The sequence below is a fragment of the Mercurialis annua genome, linkage group LG6, assembly GCF_937616625.2.
Source record: "Mercurialis annua linkage group LG6, ddMerAnnu1.2, whole genome shotgun sequence".
Taxonomy (NCBI): Eukaryota; Viridiplantae; Streptophyta; class Magnoliopsida; order Malpighiales; family Euphorbiaceae; genus Mercurialis; species Mercurialis annua.
Window position 1 is genome coordinate 44,221,179 of NC_065575.1, and position 18,521 is coordinate 44,239,699.

Here is an 18,521-nt window from a genome sequence, read left to right on the forward strand (position 1 = left end):
GTAAATGTTTTTTTTTCTTAGGTATTCTTTTGTAAACGTTCCTTCAATTTTTGATAGTGGTACGGTTCTCCGGCCCATTTAAACAAAGCCTATTTACAACCATTCCTATCCAGCTCATGAATTTGAAGCCAAATATTATGGGCTATAAAAACACCGATCCAGAAGATGGATCCAAATCAGCAAGTAAAACGCACCGTTTCGCATTCTATAAAATCATCATCACCACCAAACAAACAACAGTTAAGAACTATTCACAGCTCGAGGGAAGCAAAAACCCCATTTTTATTTCTTTAACATTTTACCTGCAAAACTCATCCTCTTTGCTCTCTGCAACTCTCCGATTCCGCCATGGCGTTTCCGTACATGGAATCCGTTCTAGGTACGCTACGTTTTTTATTCATAACAGAGGTTTTGAACGTACTAAATTTATGATGCTTTATTATGAACACCGTTGCTTGTTATTTTTATTAAGTTTTGTTGAATCTGTAATACAATGCGTTTTTATTGGATTTTCTTTAGTTTATGTTTGTTTTCTTGTTTATATTTTCATTTGAACTGTTGATTTTTTGTTGGAGGTTTGTATTTATGTACAGGTGATTTTCATTTTCGATTTTTTAGGTTTGCACCGAATTTCTTCATTTTGTTGAATAATTTTTAGAGAAAAGAATTTACCTTTGAAATTAGAGTTTTTTTAATTCGTAAAAAGTTGGTGTCTTGGTGACCTAATGTTATGTTATAGACTATGTTTTATGAATAGAATCTTACTCTAGCTATAGGAAATATTATAAAACGAAGAATTAAATGATTGTAAAATATTGCAAAAGAAAACACCGCCTTTGTAACTAGCTAAATGAATCCTGCCTCGACTCCAGAAATCTTGAAATGTCTTTCCGTATTGTTATTTGTTGCTGGTTGTGATTTAACTGTTTTTGTTTTTATGTTCTCCTGGATTTCGGTTAGCGTTTGATAACTTTTGACTAATAAAGTTGTTATGTTGCTTTATTTTACTTCCATTTTTCAGGTTTTATGGTACTGATGTACATCTTTGAAACTTATTTGGATTTGCGACAACACAGTGCACTGAAACTCCCAACTCTCCCTAAAACTTTGGAAGGAGTAATCAGCCAAGAGAAGTTTAAAAAGTCGAGAGCTTATAGCCTTGATAAAAGGTTTGTTGCTTGGCTATTAAACATTGATATTTAGCTGTCATTTGTTAGGACTGCCCAATTTTCGTTCTGATTGATGCTTTTGTTGGTTTTTGTCTTACTTTTCAGCCACTTCAATTTTGTTCATGAATTTTTCACCATACTGTTGGATTCTGCCATTTTATATTTTGGAATATTACCATGGTTTTGGAAGGTAAATCGGCTCGTTAATTATGTGATTTTTCTGAAGCTGGTCTTGTGGCTGAACTAATGCTATCTAACTTCTCTTAATAAAACAGAAATCAGGAAACTTTCTTCTTTTGGTTGGTCTCAACACAGAGAATGAAATGCTACACACCCTTGCTTTTCTTGCTGGTGTTATGTTGTGGTCACAGGTATGTATATGCTATGATTTTTCTTTGCCTTGATTGATAACCCTACTGTTAGTAAATTGTTTTAAATGTCTGAGCAGATCACTGATTTGCCATTTTCTCTCTACTCAACCTTTGTTATCGAGTCTCGTCATGGTTTCAACAAAGTATGAATTCACTCTCTCATCTTTTCACATCCTTCTAATACATTATAAACTCTTTATGTTTGTAGAAAAGACTGTTGTCCTATATGTACTTACGTTGATTTTCATTCAGTTATCTATCTCATTTCTAACATGTGTTTTTTTTTTTTGTGGAATTTTGTCCTGTCATCTGCTTCACAGCAAACTATATGGTTATTCTTTAGGGACTTGATAAAAGGAATTTGTCTTGCTATTGTACTTGGACCACCGATTGTTTCAGCAATCATTTTCATTGTGCAGGTATTGTAATTTATTGGTGCTAACGAACATTTAATTTGCGCATTTTTATTCAGTAAGAGTTAAGAGTAATGTGCTGCTTTACTTCAAACATTTGTACTGGAGCCATGCCTATCTATTAGAAATGTCTTTTGTGACTGCAGAATTACCTCCTATATTGGTACTTATATTTGCATGGTTGCAGAAAGGAGGTCCTTACTTGGCCATCTATCTTTGGGGATTCATGTTTGTCCTCTCCCTTGTGATGATGACAATCTATCCAATTTTGATTGCGCCACTTTTTAATAAGTTCACCCCTGTGAGTAGTTGAAATTATTTCCAAAGTTAATGCATTCTTGCCTATGTTGCATTTGATTTTACCGATCTTATGTCTTTTGTTTGTTATGTCAAATAGCTTGCAGAAGGAGAGCTAAGGTTAAAAATCGAGGCACTTGCTTCCTCTCTCAAATTTCCTTTAAAGAAGTTGTTTGTTGTTGATGGATCTACAAGGTCAAGCCACAGCAATGTGAGGATTTCACTATTTTATTGGCTGTGCATGTAAATAGAAGGATCATGATTATACAGGTTCTTTGTGTAGGGTGTCCGTTTTTGTTTGCTTATTTCCTTGTGTAAAGTGGGAAGGAGATTTACTGCTTGCCATTATGGAACCAACTAAATTTTAAAGAGAATGTTGTGCTTTCATGAGTTTCTCTTTTGATCCATTGCATGCCTTATTCTTTGCTGTTAGGCCATTAGACTCATTGCTAATTACCTTATTGGATTTTATTATTTCAATTTTAGCTTTGCTGTTATCTGGTGATAGTTATTGTGGCTTTTTTTGATTATTGCACAGGCATATATGTATGGCTTCTTTAAGAACAAGCGCATAGTACTTTATGACACATTGATTCAGCAGGTTAGTAGGCTTTATTTGAGTATTTATTTTTCTATTTCTCAGGAATGCAACTGATTATGGTTTATTGTATACTTATGATGGATTCTTTTAACATTTAATATAAAAGAACCAATATGTTTCAGTTGTGCGACATTTTTTCTGTTCCCGTTTTCATTTGCATCCTTGTAGGTCCAAAATTGAAAACAATTCTTGCTTTAGAGTTGAGTGAAATTACTGTAGTCATTGTTGGGATTTTTTTCTTTACTTCTAAACTGAAATGTACGAGTAGTTGCAGTCAAGAAAAAAAATCATGGTTACTACATTCTTTGATGTGACTGTTGAGATTTGATTTTCCTTGTAAAATGCAAGTGTATTTACATTGTGATACATTGCAGTGCAAAAATGATGAGGAAATTGTAGCTGTTATTGCGCATGAACTGGGGCATTGGAAGCTTAACCATACAATGTATTCATTTATTGCCGTGCAGGTATGCTGTAGTTCTTTTCTTTCTGAGTGACTGCATTTTGCTTTTAAACTCACGAACCTTATTTCTGATTGGCTGACTTTAATGATTACTTTCCTTTAAAACCAACGGCCCAATGTCCCTAAGAAATACTGTTGATAAGAGGCTCACTGTAAATTTTAGAATACCTTTCCTGTCTTTTAAGTCTTCACTTTTTTGGTTACTGTTCTCAATTTTTTTTTCTTTCATGAGCATAAGGACGTATTTTAGCATCTTAAGTACATCCATTTAAATCTTGTGAGGCTCTGTTCCATTTTTGGGGTAGCAAGTATTTATTCTGCCAGGATTATCAGTAAAGTAGGATTCAGGATTGAGTAGGAAGACATGAAGAGTGAATTGGAGGACCAATCGGGTCCGAGGAGGAACTAATAAACTCTTACAGAAGTGATAGGATTGCATCTTAGAAGCTCTGCGCCATTAGGATGGTTGATATTTAGTACTTCGGTTTATGGAGACCTCATAGATGAAAGATTTTATGTGTATCTGGTGCTTGACTTGATCGGATATAAAGCTAAAGTCAACTAGCTTAGGATTCCGATTTCCGACTTGAGATAGATGTGGTGTAACTGATTTTAATTCTTCTATATTATTTTGCTTCCATGCAGATTCTTACATTTTTGCAATTTGGAGGATATACTCTTGTGAGAAACTCAACTGATCTTTTTCGAAGTTTTGGGTTTGATACACAACCAGTACTCATAGGACTTATAATTTTTCAGGTAAGTGCGTTTTTTTTTTCATTTTCTTTAAATAGAATTGAAGCAAGAAGAAATAAATGTTTGGAGTTAGGGGCTTCTGGACTGATGTCGATGAATTTATTCCATCATGTGAAGATTTTTTCTTTGAACTGTATGATCCGTTGGTTGAATAACAAGTTCGTCTCATGTTTGCAGCATACTGTAATACCTCTCCAGCACTTAGTTAGCTTTGGTCTAAATCTTGTGAGCCGTTCATTTGAGTTTCAGGTAATTTTTACTTGCCTAAATATAGAAGGAAGAAGTTGCTGCTCATAAATCTTGGTCTCACCTTTAGTATTTGTTTACTACAGGCTGATGCCTTTGCTAAGAAGCTTGGCTATGCCTCTCCCCTTCGTGCCGGCCTTGTGAAGCTGCAGGTGGGTTTTCTATGTTCACTTCCGCAATTGTAACTATTATATTTTTTGGCATATGAGCCTATCTTTACTGTATTCTTCCTGAAATATTTTTTTGTGGTAGATCTCATATTGTGAAACTTCCCTTTTTTCGCATTATTTTTTGGCGTTCTCCGTTTAATTGCCAACATATGTGAAAAATTTGTAAAAATTAGTAGTCCATTAGTGTCCATTTCAATAGATGAGGAGTGGAAACAAAGGATCTGAATGGCAGTTAAACCGGACAATTCACTGTCATTCCAAATTTAGACCTGTCTTAGACTCTTATTTAATATATCTTACGTATCCATTAAAGAATTTACCCAACATATGCTGTAGCGGTAATGTCATAAAAGTACTGCAACACATTATTGGTACAGTAAATCCTTGATTGAGTTGTTCATTGTATATCGCACGTTACTCAATGGCAGATTAATATTTTTTGGCAGGAAGAAAATTTGTCAGCAATGAATACAGATCCTTGGTACTCAGCATATCATTATTCTCACCCTCCGCTTGTGGAGAGGCTGGCTGCACTGGACATATCCGACAAGAAGGCAGACTGATATGAGCAACTTTGGGACAGGCAGCGGCTGCGTATTTCATTCATTCCCCTCCAAATTAAGACGTATGTTATAATAGTCAGAAATCATTGTGGTATAACTGTTATCAGTCTTGTTGGAGGCTTTACATTTCATTACTTACGTAACGCTTTCTTCTGTCAAGTCTCAGTTCACACTTCAAAAAGGGTATTAGAAAAAAATTAGTTTGAAAAAAGGAACAAAAAAAAGTTACATAATTTTGTATCTTATGTTTGCATGAGCTTAATGGTTAGTGGTTCTAATTTTGTTTTTCATCTATTGACTTCTTGTTGGTGTGTGTTTGCATGGATGTGCGGTTGGTCTTTAAAAATGCATCTTTTTATTTTATTTTGTAGATAATTTGCAAATTCAATTAGGATACTATTGCATCATTTTATTAAACTATCTGAATCTATAAAAGTAAACTCAAATTTTATCTGCCTATGATATAAGCCAGGGGTGTTCATTCGGTTCAAATTTTATGAAACAAAACTGAATCCAATTGGAATTTTTATTTTTTAACAATTGAATTTAACCAATTTATAAGGATGTTAGATTTTCATAAGGAATCAAACTATTCGGTTTGATTTAGTTTTATCAGTTTGGTTTGAACTAAATTTCAACCAATTATTTTATATATTTTTATATTTTCAAATCTATATTATATTGAATTTGTTATCCAAACTGAGTTTAGTGTTGAAGAAACCTGATGTTTAATCTGCACTTTTCTTTAATTATTATTACTCCGATCAGTAGGATAAGTAAAGATTATAAAAGGAACAATTGGGTGCTAGCAAAAGTATAAAAGAAATCACAAATCTGTTATTCATTCCATGGAATTCATCATGGTATCTACTCAATTCTTAGGAGGCATTCCACTGTGGATGTTATTATAATCAATCATTTCCTTTTGTTAGTTTGTGTGAATTCAATAAAATTATGCTAAAGAAAGATTCTAAAGAGGCAATTTGCAACATGCTATTGCACAGAGGATAATCCAATCACTAACTAGAAATCAGATAATTGAATAAAATAATTGATATTAGGGTCCTACATGGATTCCCTTTAATCGCACTTCACATGTTAACTACTCTAATTTAGGTTCATTGGCATTAGTCTTTATACATATGATAACTTAATCAATCACTTATCATAGAAAAAGATGGCTAATCTTTCACTATTAAACCCCCATAATTGCTTACCCAACATCTATATTAATAAGAAGATTTTTATTATAATACCTAACTTCCTTGTTTGTTAATCTACTCTTAAGTATTTCTGTTCCTTATTAATAATGAGGAAGAATTGAATATGAAACTTTTAAATCTAATTATAATGTTCTATCACTATTCTTAAATAGTTGTTATGTTTACCTACTATTTATTTTGCAATTTCATACATAATCACATAGTTAGATGTTGTGTATTGATAAAGAAAAAAGAACGGAATGTGAAAGTTTTAAGATCAGACATGTTTAATGATCTGGTTTTTACTATAGTTACTGAGTGATTTTTTTTGGAAATGCGTCAATCACAAGCATAAATAATAAAAAGTTTTAAATTTTTATTTTTAAAAATTAGAATCAAAATGTCTATGGATATTCTTAAATAGTTTTTATGTTCAACTACTATTTGTTTTATAATTTTATACATAAAGATCTAGTATGTGATTGTACACTAATAATTAGTTATCAAATTTTACTAAATTATGTAAAAGAACCAACAACTATTAAAGAGTTTTAAGTGTTAATTTCGACGGTGAAGTGAAGCTAGTAGACAACGAAAAACTCTCTCAAATAGTTTTTAATGTTTATTGGTTCTTTATGTGATTCAATAGATTTTTATCGTCCAATCTACAGATATTTAGCTACTCTATGATTTATCATGAATCATAAAAAGCTAACACATGATGATTAATTACTAATAATAACACAGTATCTAATATACAAAAGATTGATATGATTAAATCTAAGGATGGATAATAAAATACACAAATTTACTCAAACTAGAAACCTAATCAATGTTGTTTTAACATCATAATCCATCTTTAACGGTCACCTTTTCTATTACCAAAATCCCTGTAATAAACCCAAAATTATAGGTCCCACAAAATTAACATCACACTCGCAAATATAGAGAAACCAATAAAAACGAATCCAGGCCCATTACTCACTGTCCACTGCCACTGAGTTGAAATAGAGGATAAACTCGTCATTTCACACTCATATTCTCTCCACCTACACAGACAAACTGACAGCTCAGCTTCTAAAGTTAACGCAATCTCTCTTCCTTCTATTTCTTCTTCTTCTTCACTAACATTTTTTCTTCACTCACTGTTTAATTTATTATTTATTTATTTATTTCTCTATTATTTACATTAATTAATTTATAGTTAATGTTTGTTTTGATACCCGTTCTTTCTCTCTGTAAATATTACTCGCCGGGATTTTTTCTCAAATTCCCGGCAAGTTGCCGCCGGTGAACAATGTCAATATTCGACGCTGCATTTGTAGACACGGAGCTTTCAAAACCGACGTCAATATTCGGGTTAAGATTATGGGTGGTGATCGGAATCTTATTAGGATCTTTAATAGTTTTAGCTCTGTTTTTATTCTCTCTGTGCATTACATCTCGCCGGAAAAACAAGAAATCGTCAAAACAAACGGACACTTTAACGCCGCCGATATCTAAAGAAATTCAAGAAATCGTGCATTTTCCTGCGGCGGCGCAGGATCACCACCACCACCATCATAATCAGGTGCCGGAGATTCAAGTTGAGATCGGGAAGATCGAGCACCGCGTGGTGTTTTCCGACAGGCCGTCTAGTGGAGAGAGTAGAGGGACTGTGAGTGGGTGTGAAACGGCGTCGTTTGGGAGTGGGAGTGTGGGGCCTGAAGTTTCGCATCTTGGGTGGGGCCGGTGGTATACTTTACGGGAACTTGAAGCTGCTACTAATGGACTCTGTGAAGAGAATGTGATTGGTGAAGGTGGTTATGGGATTGTTTATAGTGGGATTTTGGGTGACGGTACTAAAGTTGCCGTTAAAAATTTGTTGAATAACAGGTATAATTTTCGGTCTTTTAATCAAATTTCGAATCTTTTTATCCCGATTTTTTAAAATAATTGGGGAGGAAGAGCGCTTCTAGGGGGAATAGAACCCACAAACCCACGACCGGCGCTTATATCATTTGAGCTTGCTTATCCCGATTTGATAAAATTTGATCTAAAATTTTGAGTTTTTTTTGGTGTGTTAACATTTTTCTATGTTCTTTGCGTGTGGTTGAATGTGTTGTGCTGTAAAGAAACTTGCTTTATGATGTGGGTGGTTAATGGAGTGGGGTTAATGTAGCTTTTTTTTGGTCTAAACCTTTTTGGTATTGAGTAAATTAGATAATTTTTGAATATGCAAATATCGGGTTCTTGATCGATATGACATTTGATCAGGGGTCAAGCAGAGAAGGAATTCAAAGTGGAAGTGGAAGTAATTGGACGAGTGAGGCACAAGAATCTTGTTAGGTTGCTTGGATACTGTGTTGAGGGTGCTTACAGGTCTGTGTGTAATTCAATTTCTTATTTTTTGATCTATTTGTGGGTTCTCTTGAGGACTTTATGTTAGATGTACTTAAGTTGTTGTTTTTGTAGGATGCTTGTGTACGAGTATGTTGATAACGGCAATCTGGATCAATGGCTTCATGGTGATGTTGGGAGTGTTAGTCCTCTTACTTGGGATAGTCGGATGAATATTATTTTGGGAACAGCAAAAGGGTAATGATAATCACTACTTTGAGTTAGGTTTCGTGTTTATGCTTTCAAATGCCACTCAAATACTGGTTTTTGAACTTGTTAATTGAGCTATATATGTGTGCTATGATTGCTATTGTAGGTTGGCGTACCTTCACGAGGGTCTTGAACCAAAAGTTGTCCATCGAGATGTAAAATCGAGTAATATACTACTGGATCGGCAATGGAATTCCAAGGTCTCTGATTTTGGACTTGCTAAGCTCTTATGTTCCGAAAGGAGTTATGTTACAACACGGGTGATGGGAACATTTGGGTTAGTTCATTTCCATCTTTTAAGATTTGATGTTTATCTTTTCTTTTCCTTGTACTAGTAAAGCTTTATTGATCACAATGTATTTTAGTGTGAAGAAAATCATTTGGTGAATTATTAGTTGTCTTGTATTTTGGTACTTTAATACATGAAATTAACTTCATATTGTTGTTTTCATTTTTCAATAGTTATGTGGCACCTGAGTATGCTTGCACTGGAATGCTGAATGAGAAAAGTGATGTTTATAGCTTTGGTATTTTGATCATGGAGGTCATTTCTGGGAGAAGTCCTGTTGATTATAGTCGCCCACAAGGAGAGGTTAGCTTTGATTATAGTTAATTTCTAAAATATTCTCTCTTTTAGAACTCTTGTTTTTGTTCTGTTTTTTTCTTTCTTTCTGAAATTATAACTAAATACCTTAATTATTGCAGGTGAATTTGGTGGATTGGTTGAAAACAATGGTCGGAAACAGAAAATCTGAAGAAGTAGTCGATCCTAAGTTGCCTGAGATGCCCCCTTCCAAGGCACTTAAACGAGTTCTCCTGGTTGCTCTTCGATGTGTAGATCCTGATGCAACAAAGAGGCCTAAAATGGGGCATGTGATCCACATGCTCGAAGCAGATGACTTGCTATTTCGTGATGTATGGCACTGTTACTTCTTAAATTGTTTCTAAATCTAAAGAAATTTCTTCCTCCATATTTTAGTTTACATTCATTTATGCATTCCTCTCATTTTGCAGGAACGGCGAATTGCGAGAGAATCTTCTACTCATTCAAATCGTGAATACGAACAAGAAAAACCTGCTGTTGCAAAATTAGGCGATAAACAATTTGGTGAAGGCACTTCAGATATAAATGAAGATGATAGTGGTAGGAAGATTCATCAACCAAGTAGATGGAGATAGCGTCGCAGGAGGATTATAGGTGATCGACTAATTTTAATCCTCTTAAGTTACCGGGTCCTCCCTTTTCATTTTTTCTTTTCATGTAGGTAAATGATTATGTTGTTGTACCCTTGATTTGATGAAAACCATATTTGTTTTGTGGTTAGCTTTCATATCTTTATTATATCCTACTTCAATTGGATATAATTGTATAATTGGATGCATACCTTCATTATTTCATAGAAACACATAATTTTTCAGAATCAGAATTATTAGAATATTCTTGTCTGTAATTTGTTTGTCCCACTCATTCTGTTATTTCAACATATCCACTTCTTAGCATGGCTAGCTAACAACTTATCACCATCATGGCCCGTAACCGCATTGGACGGTTGCGGCCTAGCGATATATGGCCAAACTAGTATTCATCCGATCTTTTTGCTACAAAACGAACTTGCTAATCTTCAATTTGTTGTGATTTTTGTTGTGCTGTGGACCACCCAGCTGGGGCAGCAGCCAAATTGATAGTCTGGAAATGGGGTGTAGCTTTCTGTTATAAGGTTCGCTATCAAAGCCAGAACATGCTATTGCCCATTTGAGCACGACTCTGACATATCTCAAAATACCCCTCGAAAGCAATCTGCTTATGAATGCATGTGGTGGCCGTCTTATGTCATTTCTTGAAATTGTCTTGTCCAGTGTAGGATCAGGCCAGCAACAGAAACTTGATCTCTCAAGCTTTCTCAAGTGTACTTCGGCATTTTCTGGGTAATTAATCCTGAAGATCACTGAACTTTCGAGTTTTTTCATTTCAGTCACTAAACTATTTTTTTTTTATTTTGATCACTGAACTTTCATTTTTTTTCGTTTTGGTATTTTCCGGCCAAAAATGCTTAGGTGGCAGCCGGAATTAATTTTTTTTAACCTGAAAAGTTGCTATATATGCATTATTTGATCCAAAAAGTCATTTTTAAAGTGAAATTATGTATGTTTGATAAATTTTCAAAGTAAAACTTGTAAAATCCGGATATTACATGTCAACTTCCGGCTGCCACCTAAGCATTTTTGGCCTAAAATACCAAAATGAAAAAAAATGAAAGTTCAGTGATCGAAATGAAAAAAAAAATAGTTTAGTGACTGAAATGAAAAAATTCGAAAGTTCAGTGATCTTCAGGATCAATTACCCGCATTTTCTTGAATGGAATTAGGTTTACAGAATGACAAAAGTTTTGAGAATTCAAAATCACAACGTAACGGGCTGTTTATCGTTACAATAGGCAAGTGAAAGTGTCACTTGAGGCATCCTAGAGTAAATGAGCCGAGCTAAGTCTAAATTCTGCGAAACTCAAATGTGTTATATAAGTTTGACCTTGACCTCGAATTGGCTTTAATTCTCAAGTTTGAGCTCGAATTGGATCCAAGCTTGAACTCGAGCTTGACTCGAGTTTAAATTATATTAATTAAATAATTGTTGTATTTAATATATTTTAATAAAATTCACTATAAAATTCAACCAATTAAGATAATATATATTTAATTTTAAAGGTATAAAAAATAATTTAATTGGAAGAATGTTTAGGCTTGCAAGCTTTACGAGCCTCCTTAATATGTATTCGAGCTCGGCATGATATTAAATTTAAGCAGTTCGAGTTAGACTCGAATTTTTCTAATTGATCTTGACTAATTTGCAAGTAAATTAATTCGTTACATTTCTAATCCTAGTAGATTTATATGCTTGAACCTTATTCTTGCATGACACGATCAATTTGATTAAGTTTTCCCCATTTATTTTGTTGTTCAACTTTTTGACTAACATGAAAAAAATTAAAGATCACGTCCTCCTCCCTTTCTATCAATTCAAGGGACGGGAACATATAGGCTTTTGGTGTTCTTCCGGTCAAGAATCAAGCCTCACAATCACCAGCCAATTTGTTCTATTTTTGTTTATGATTCGATATATTGATGTAGTGTTTTAACAATCAAATTGGTGGCTAAAACGAAACGATAACTGGTTTTGAGTTGAGTGATACTGTGAAAATATTTGGACCTAGCTGGTATGGTTCATAATCCAATTACCGGTTCAAGCAATTCAACCATTGGTTTCTATAATTTAGTCCGATTGAATCAGATTTTAAGTTTTTCTTGGGTTAGTTTGACCAGACAACTGTCCGGTTTACGACTCAACCAGCTAGTCCTAGTCATTTGATCACTTTTTTGGTGTTCTATATATGGAAGAACCATGCTAATTCATCCTCATTATTCTTAATTTGGTGGTTAAACTCTACGATCTCTCCACGAAAGGTTCTGCTAAAAAATGGCTCGATGCAATGATAATAAAAAAACTTGCCATTGCTGATTTCGTTGAATTTTTGCTGTGATACACAACGATAAATGTTTAAAGAAATGCCTTGTATTACAAGTAACCATTGTAAGATCCCATTTCGTGTTGACAAAGCTATTGTCCATGTTTGTAATATGAAAAAGAGTTGCTTTATACGGAAGAGTGTTTGTGCACTACAGGCTACTTAATTAAGCTTTTAATACTCACAGGACAATTTTATGTACATTTTTGTAAGGAAAAACAGAAAGAAAAAAAAAGTTAGCTTTAATTTTAATGGTTAGGTAAGCATTTTATGCATCTTCTTCTTAAATATAGACTTAGTTAGTAATAGCCGCAACACATGCTTGGTTTGGTTGATACGAAAAGCCAGAAAATTTGGCAAATCGTTTTATTTCTTTATCATAAATTCATGTTTCTAAGTTTCTTGCATAAATTATATTACGACTTCACTTTTATAAAATGTCCTTTGCCAATTGCCATCAGTCATTTGAGCTTAAACTTCATATTTTGCTAAATTTACAATTTGGATTCTCATTTTTAACTCAATTTTTAATTTGAACCTTAATTATTATTCTGTTTCAAAATAGTATCTAAGGTTATTAATAAGGGACAAAATGAACTCTCTTTTAATATATTTTTATTTTACGTTATTCATGCTGATTTGAACAACACGTGTCATACATGTAGTATTAAGAGAGAGTTTAATTATATATTTTAGATAACATTCGTTTGAAATAAAAATTAATTATAATTCATAACATGTTACCAATGAACTATACTTCAAATGGTATAAGCGCTAAGCAACAATCTGTTAGGTCATGTGTTCGATTCCTCCTACAAAATCTCCCTCTCCCCAATTATAATTTTTTTTTCATAATATGTCATATGTATAAAATGATGAAATAGAATGAAATCTATAAAATGATGAAATTATGATATACTACTCCCCCATTTTAAAAATCATCCCTTTGTTTTGAAATGTCTCATTTTATAAATTTTATTTCTACTTTAAAATAAATTTATGATTCTTTTTATTCATTTTAAAAGAAAATTTATAAAAATTAAATTTTACTACCAGTACTAAAGATAAAACACAAAAAGATATAGTAATAATTCTTTTTAATTTAGTGAAGAAGATATATTTTTAAAGAATTATAGTCTTGTTGCTGATAAATACTTGTTGCAGGACCATGTAAATTTAGTGCGGTACCACCACACAGCACAAAATTAATGTGGAAAATGTTAGTATAAAATTAAAAAGAAAGAAATATCAATTTTTAGCGTGGAATGCTACTTTGATTTAGCGTTAAAGAAGTCCAATAATCAATAATGAAAGCTCATAAATATTCCAACGCCATTTATTCCAACAAGAAAAATTCCAACGGCACAATATAGAAAGCCTAGCGCAATAAACACTAGTATTTTATTATAATCTCAGGTTTAATAAATCTCGTTGTTTACCAATGGGAGTTGGTACAACATATTTCGTTCATGGAATAGAATAGTATGAAATAGAATAATAATTCCATAAGAAATGGAATAGCCATTATTTAGTTTTTGAGAGAAGTGTTTATTCCACAAAATCATGAAATAATAATTTTTTGGAATACCTATTCCATGAACCAAAGTAAAGAATTGTCATTATATATGGAATAATTATTCCATTCCGCACCTATTCCATGAACCAAACATGACCCAAGTGGTAAGTGGCTTGGTATCGCTTAAGTAAGGTCTCGGGTTCGAGTTCTTGTGAATGCAGAAAATTCCCACTGGCAGACTCATCCACCATGCCAGGTGCGCGACGCGAGTCGGATCCGGATTAGTCAGGGCGAAACCTTAGAAACCGGATGGGCTTACCAAAAAAAAAATCTCGTTATTTAGTGATCTATGTTTTTATAAGTAATTTTATGGGTAAACTATTTGTATTAATTCTGTCCATCACATTTTTAGGGTAAAGGTTGAGCGAATTAATATTTATCACCAAAAATATAAATTTAAAAGATCAAATTAATTGTTTAATTCCGTTAACCCGATGATAATAATAAAAAACTATTAAAAATATCTAATTAAATAAAATATCATTCTTTTAAATGTATTTTAACCGAATCAAATTGAACCGATCAAACTAATTAATTTTAAGATTTTAATTGAACTTGACTAAGTTTTTCTCAGCCTAACCACGTTTATAAATAAAGTCTAATGTCTTAAAAAGCCCCGATTTTTTAACCCTTTTCAATCATACACTGACGTTGAAAATTTGTCAATTTTACCCTATTTTGCATTTTTGTGTTTCAATTGTACCCTCAAAAATTAAATTAACGTATTTTTCGTTTGGAAATTTGTTTAAAACATTCTCCATGTCTAGCATATATTAATTGTACGTTTTTAAAATTTATTTAAATTTAGTTAAATTAATTAAGAATTTAAGTTAGTGTTAATATGATTATGGGTTTTAGTTAGTTTTTAAAAATAAAGGAGTTATTTGTACTTTTTTAAATAAAAAAGAATTTAATTTCATATTTAAACTTAGTTAATTGAATGATTTCATCATTTAAGTTAAAAAATTAACAAAAATTAAAAAATTGGAGTACAATTGAAAACGGAAAATTTAAAAGTGGGTAAAATTGACAAATTTTTAACATCGGGGTGAAATTGAAAAAAAAATTAAAAGTGAGGGTTTTTTGAATGATTAAGCCTATAAATAAAGTAAATACTTTTTTATAAATGTATTATTAAATATTAATAATATAAATAATTAATATTATGATATGTTTTAATTTTATAAATTATATCTACATAATAAAGACAATGTAACACTTCAAGATTTGGCCCAGTTGGCTAAGTTCTAATGATACGTGTATGAGATTGAGGATTCGACCCTCAATACTCACGGGCAGTGTGCCTATTTAAAAAAATGTATAACATTAACTCCCGCTAACCCCCGCTAACAATTAAAGTAGGCTATCTTTAACCAAAAAAAACAAAAAACAAAAAGACAATGTATACAAGGATTTTTTTATTAATCATTTTTATTTAACACAATTAATCAATTAATTGGTCGCAAATGAAGATTAGGGTTAGGGAATTAGACAAATTAGGACAGCTTAAAACAGTGTCGTATTTGGTAGATTTAATCTGAACGATAGTACTTTATTTTTATCCGTTGGATCACATTCATCTCCACAATCTTATCTCAGCAAAAAATAAAAATATCAGCAACAGTTTATAAATACTAAAGTTACTGTACACCGCCGCCCAACGATATGCATAATCAAATCGACGGCACAAAAGTCATCTCCACAACGGTCATAACTATCACCCATTCACTTCCTTCCACGTGCAACACTCGTGACAAAGGCTTCATCACAGCCAGTAACTCTAACAAACCCTCCGTCTATAAATCATCACCTAGCCTTTTTAGTCTTTGTGTGGTTGATGATTGGAAAATAAAATAAAAGAAATAATAATAATAATAATCAACGTCTATTAAACAATTGAAGATAAAGAGAAAGTTTCCAACCACGCGAATCTTGTGTTTACGCGTTCAGAGACTTTCTCAGAAATTTCGCATAGGTGAGTACCGATTCAGGTACAAATCTTTATAGATATTTATAATTTTTCATAAACTGTGGTATAATCTTTTGATTGTTCTTTTCTTGTAAGTTTAAACCTAATTTTATAATTATTATTAACTAGAAATTTGATTTTAGTTTGGTCAAATTTGTTGTGCCGATTGGTTAGACATGTTTGCTTTGTAATCGCTAATTAACTCGAAGATCTAGCTGTTGGAACTAGGAAAATCGTCTGTGTTTTGATTTTTGTTTGGTCAAATCTTTTCTGCAGAGCTTTGGTTTGGAGTAATTGCTAATTAACTCGAAGATCTACCTTTTTGGTGAGTTTTTCTTTATTAATTTGCATTTGTTTCGTTAGATCTGATTGTTATTGATCAATTTATTAGGTTTTATTTGGTCGTGGGTTAATTTCTATTGAATTTTGTTGTTTTTGAGATGTAAGAGTAAATATAAATGAGAAAGGAAAGAATTATTGCTTTGGTTCAGTTTTAATTTTGTTTTGCTTTCTGTCAATTGCCTGGATCTATGAATTTAACAAACAAATTGGAAGATATTTGGTTTTACTGAATAGATTTAGGTTGCATCTTGTAAGGACTCTATGGTTAAAGTATCTCAAATCCAAGTTCTAGTTTCTTCATAGAAGATTTTAGATCTGATTTGTTTTACGCTCTATTGATGTTATAGATTGGTGAACCTTGGTGCAACAGTGAGCGGTTGTTCCTTTGTGACCGAAAGGTCATGGTTTCTGTTGGAATTTTTTACCTGACTTGGGTGAGGGATTCTGTCCTGCAAGTTCGGGAGCTTGGCATCACTCTAGCACCAAGGATGCACCTCTTATATTTGTCTATCGATATGTTTAGAGGAGGCTGTTTGTTTGAAGGATGCACCTCTTATTAGTTTAATGATTTTGTTTGCTATTTTGTTGCAGTAAATTTTCAACATGAGCAGACCACAAGAACCACACCGCCCTTTCTTTTCATTCGGAAACCCTTTCCGGATGATATCACCAAAGGGCTCTCAATTGTCTCCGAGGCTTCTCTCATTATTAAATGCTTTTGAGGAAACCTTGGCAGTGAGATTGAGGAATCTTAATCCAAAAAACAAGGAGGATGTTCTTAGCTTAACATGGATGAAGTGTGCAATGGAAACACTTTGCGACACTCATAATGACATAAAGACATTGATTACTGATCTCGAGCTTCCTGTTGCTGACTGGGATGAGAAATGGATTGATGTCTACTTGGATATCAGTGTGAAGTTGCTTGATATCTGCATTGCTTATAGCTCTGAGCTTGCTAGGCTTAGCCAAGGTCACCTCTTGCTTCAGTGCGTTCTTCATAACTTGGAGTCCAAAACTCCAGAGCAATTTATACGCTCCCGTTCTTCCCTTGATAACTGGAGGCAGCATATTGGTTCAAAGAATCAAAGAGTTCATAACTGTCGTTCCATTTTGGACAGCCTTGTGGGATCTTTGAATCTGCCAAAGGTTAAGAATTCAGCTAAAGGAAAGGTCTTGATGCATGCTATGTACGGAGTAAAGGTGCAGACAGTTTTTATTTGCAGCGTCTTTGCCGCAGCTTTCTCAAATTCTTCAAAGAATTTGTCAGATTTGGTGGTACCCGACACAATCATATGGTCGCAAGCATATTCTGATTTGCAGACTAATGTAAATATGGAAATAAGACAGAAGTTTTCCTGTGGAGAACTTACAGTTTTGAAAGAGCTGGTTGCAGTTGATTCAACTGTGAAGAAGCTGTATCCGTTGATTCTAGACGGGTTGGGATCTGTTGAAGTCGAGGCTTTCAAGGCTTCTGTTGCAGACTTGAAAATGGGATCAGAAAGCCTTTCTCAGGGGTTGGATCTTCTTGCGAAGCAAGTAGATGGCTTTTTCAAGATAGTTTTGAGTGGGCGCGACGCTTTACTTTGTAATTTGAGAGCCTCCGGTGCAGTTACTGACCCAATGTTAGGGACTAGCGTAGGAGGAGAACAGCTTGTAAGGTGAATACATTTGGAACTAAATGTGTTCATGTATACAAAAGGTTTAGGTGTGAGGTGTTATCTTAAATATACTATCTTGTATGGCTTATCATATAATATATGGTGTGAAGTATTTTGTAGTAGTATGGAACTGGTTTGTACATGTATATGTTATGGAATGTCTTATGAAATGCAATCTTATTTTACACCGTTTGCCTGCTTGTTTAACCTGCTAATTCCGTTCCATTGCTGAATATCTTATTTTATAATTCTATATTCCTCGTCTGTTGTAATTTGATGCTGAACTTGATAGATGGTGAATAAGTTCCTTTCTCGTTTTCAGCTCAATAGGTTGTTAATAGAGGTGGTCACGACCACAAACTAGTGGTTAGTTCTGCTTCGCTAGTTCCGCTTTGGAACCACCTGTTTACGAACCAGCGGTTCTGCTTTGGAACCACAGTTCACGGGCCGCCTCTAGCTGTTGAAATTGAGCTGTTATATAGTCTAGTAACTAGCTGACGCATATTTTTGGGCAAGGAAGTTCACATTTGCTTGGTTGGCAGATTTTAATTTATATCTTTCAGCAATTTTATCACTGTTTTGAAATCCAATTCGAGGCAGCACAGGAAGAGT

General features: G+C 33.4%; 3 protein-coding genes across 4 annotated transcripts; all 3 read left to right on the forward strand.

Moving 5' to 3' along the window:
• Window positions 1-231: 231 nt before the first annotated feature.
• On the forward strand, window positions 232-5,339 carry LOC126653577 (CAAX prenyl protease 1 homolog). Its single transcript, XM_050347502.2, has 14 exons — window positions 232-379; window positions 1,022-1,169; window positions 1,275-1,359; window positions 1,445-1,540; window positions 1,618-1,683; window positions 1,861-1,959; window positions 2,141-2,254; window positions 2,351-2,461; window positions 2,789-2,851; window positions 3,226-3,318; window positions 3,960-4,073; window positions 4,248-4,319; window positions 4,403-4,468; window positions 4,933-5,339. The coding sequence occupies exons 1-14, from the start codon at window positions 349-351 to the stop codon at window positions 5,047-5,049; spliced, it is 1,275 nt and encodes a 424-aa protein (XP_050203459.1). The 5' UTR covers window positions 232-348; the 3' UTR covers window positions 5,050-5,339.
• A 1,984-nt stretch (window positions 5,340-7,323) lies between these two features.
• LOC126687985 (probable serine/threonine-protein kinase At1g01540) lies at window positions 7,324-10,261 on the forward strand. Its single transcript, XM_050382540.2, has 7 exons — window positions 7,324-8,126; window positions 8,508-8,612; window positions 8,706-8,828; window positions 8,947-9,117; window positions 9,303-9,432; window positions 9,546-9,755; window positions 9,855-10,261. The coding sequence occupies exons 1-7, from the start codon at window positions 7,549-7,551 to the stop codon at window positions 10,017-10,019; spliced, it is 1,482 nt and encodes a 493-aa protein (XP_050238497.1). The 5' UTR covers window positions 7,324-7,548; the 3' UTR covers window positions 10,020-10,261.
• A 5,509-nt stretch (window positions 10,262-15,770) lies between these two features.
• Window positions 15,771-18,094, forward strand: LOC126686957 (protein BPS1, chloroplastic-like). Of its 2 annotated transcripts, none has more exons than XM_050381275.2 (3): window positions 15,771-15,928; window positions 16,183-16,231; window positions 16,840-18,094. In XM_050381275.2, exon 3 carries the CDS (start codon window positions 16,852-16,854, stop codon window positions 17,911-17,913), a length of 1,062 nt encoding a protein of 353 aa, XP_050237232.1. In that variant the 5' UTR covers window positions 15,771-15,928; window positions 16,183-16,231; window positions 16,840-16,851; the 3' UTR covers window positions 17,914-18,094. The 2 variants fall into 2 exon arrangements, with proteins under 2 accessions (XP_050237232.1, XP_050237231.1); XM_050381274.2 differs by having other exon boundaries at window positions 15,772-15,912.
• Window positions 18,095-18,521: the final 427 nt, after the last annotated feature.

What these genes read in the sequence shown, in the direction of transcription:
- LOC126686957 (XM_050381275.2), top strand. Translation starts at nt 16,852, where the DNA reads ATGAGCAGACCACAAGAACCACACCGCCCTTTCTTTTCATTCGGAAAC.
- LOC126687985 (XM_050382540.2), top strand. Translation starts at nt 7,549, where the DNA reads ATGTCAATATTCGACGCTGCATTTGTAGACACGGAGCTTTCAAAACCG. An exon ending in AAAAATTTGTTGAATAACAG is followed by an intron (nt 8,127 to 8,507) that starts GTATAATTTTCG and finishes ACATTTGATCAG; the next exon opens with GGGTCAAGCAGAGAAGGAAT. An exon ending in ATTTTGGGAACAGCAAAAGG is followed by an intron (nt 8,829 to 8,946) that starts GTAATGATAATC and finishes TTGCTATTGTAG; the next exon opens with GTTGGCGTACCTTCACGAGG.
- LOC126653577 (XM_050347502.2), top strand. Translation starts at nt 349, where the DNA reads ATGGCGTTTCCGTACATGGAATCCGTTCTAG. An exon ending in GCTTATAGCCTTGATAAAAG is followed by an intron (nt 1,170 to 1,274) that starts GTTTGTTGCTTG and finishes CTTACTTTTCAG; the next exon opens with CCACTTCAATTTTGTTCATG. An exon ending in ATTCATTTATTGCCGTGCAG is followed by an intron (nt 3,319 to 3,959) that starts GTATGCTGTAGT and finishes GCTTCCATGCAG; the next exon opens with ATTCTTACATTTTTGCAATT.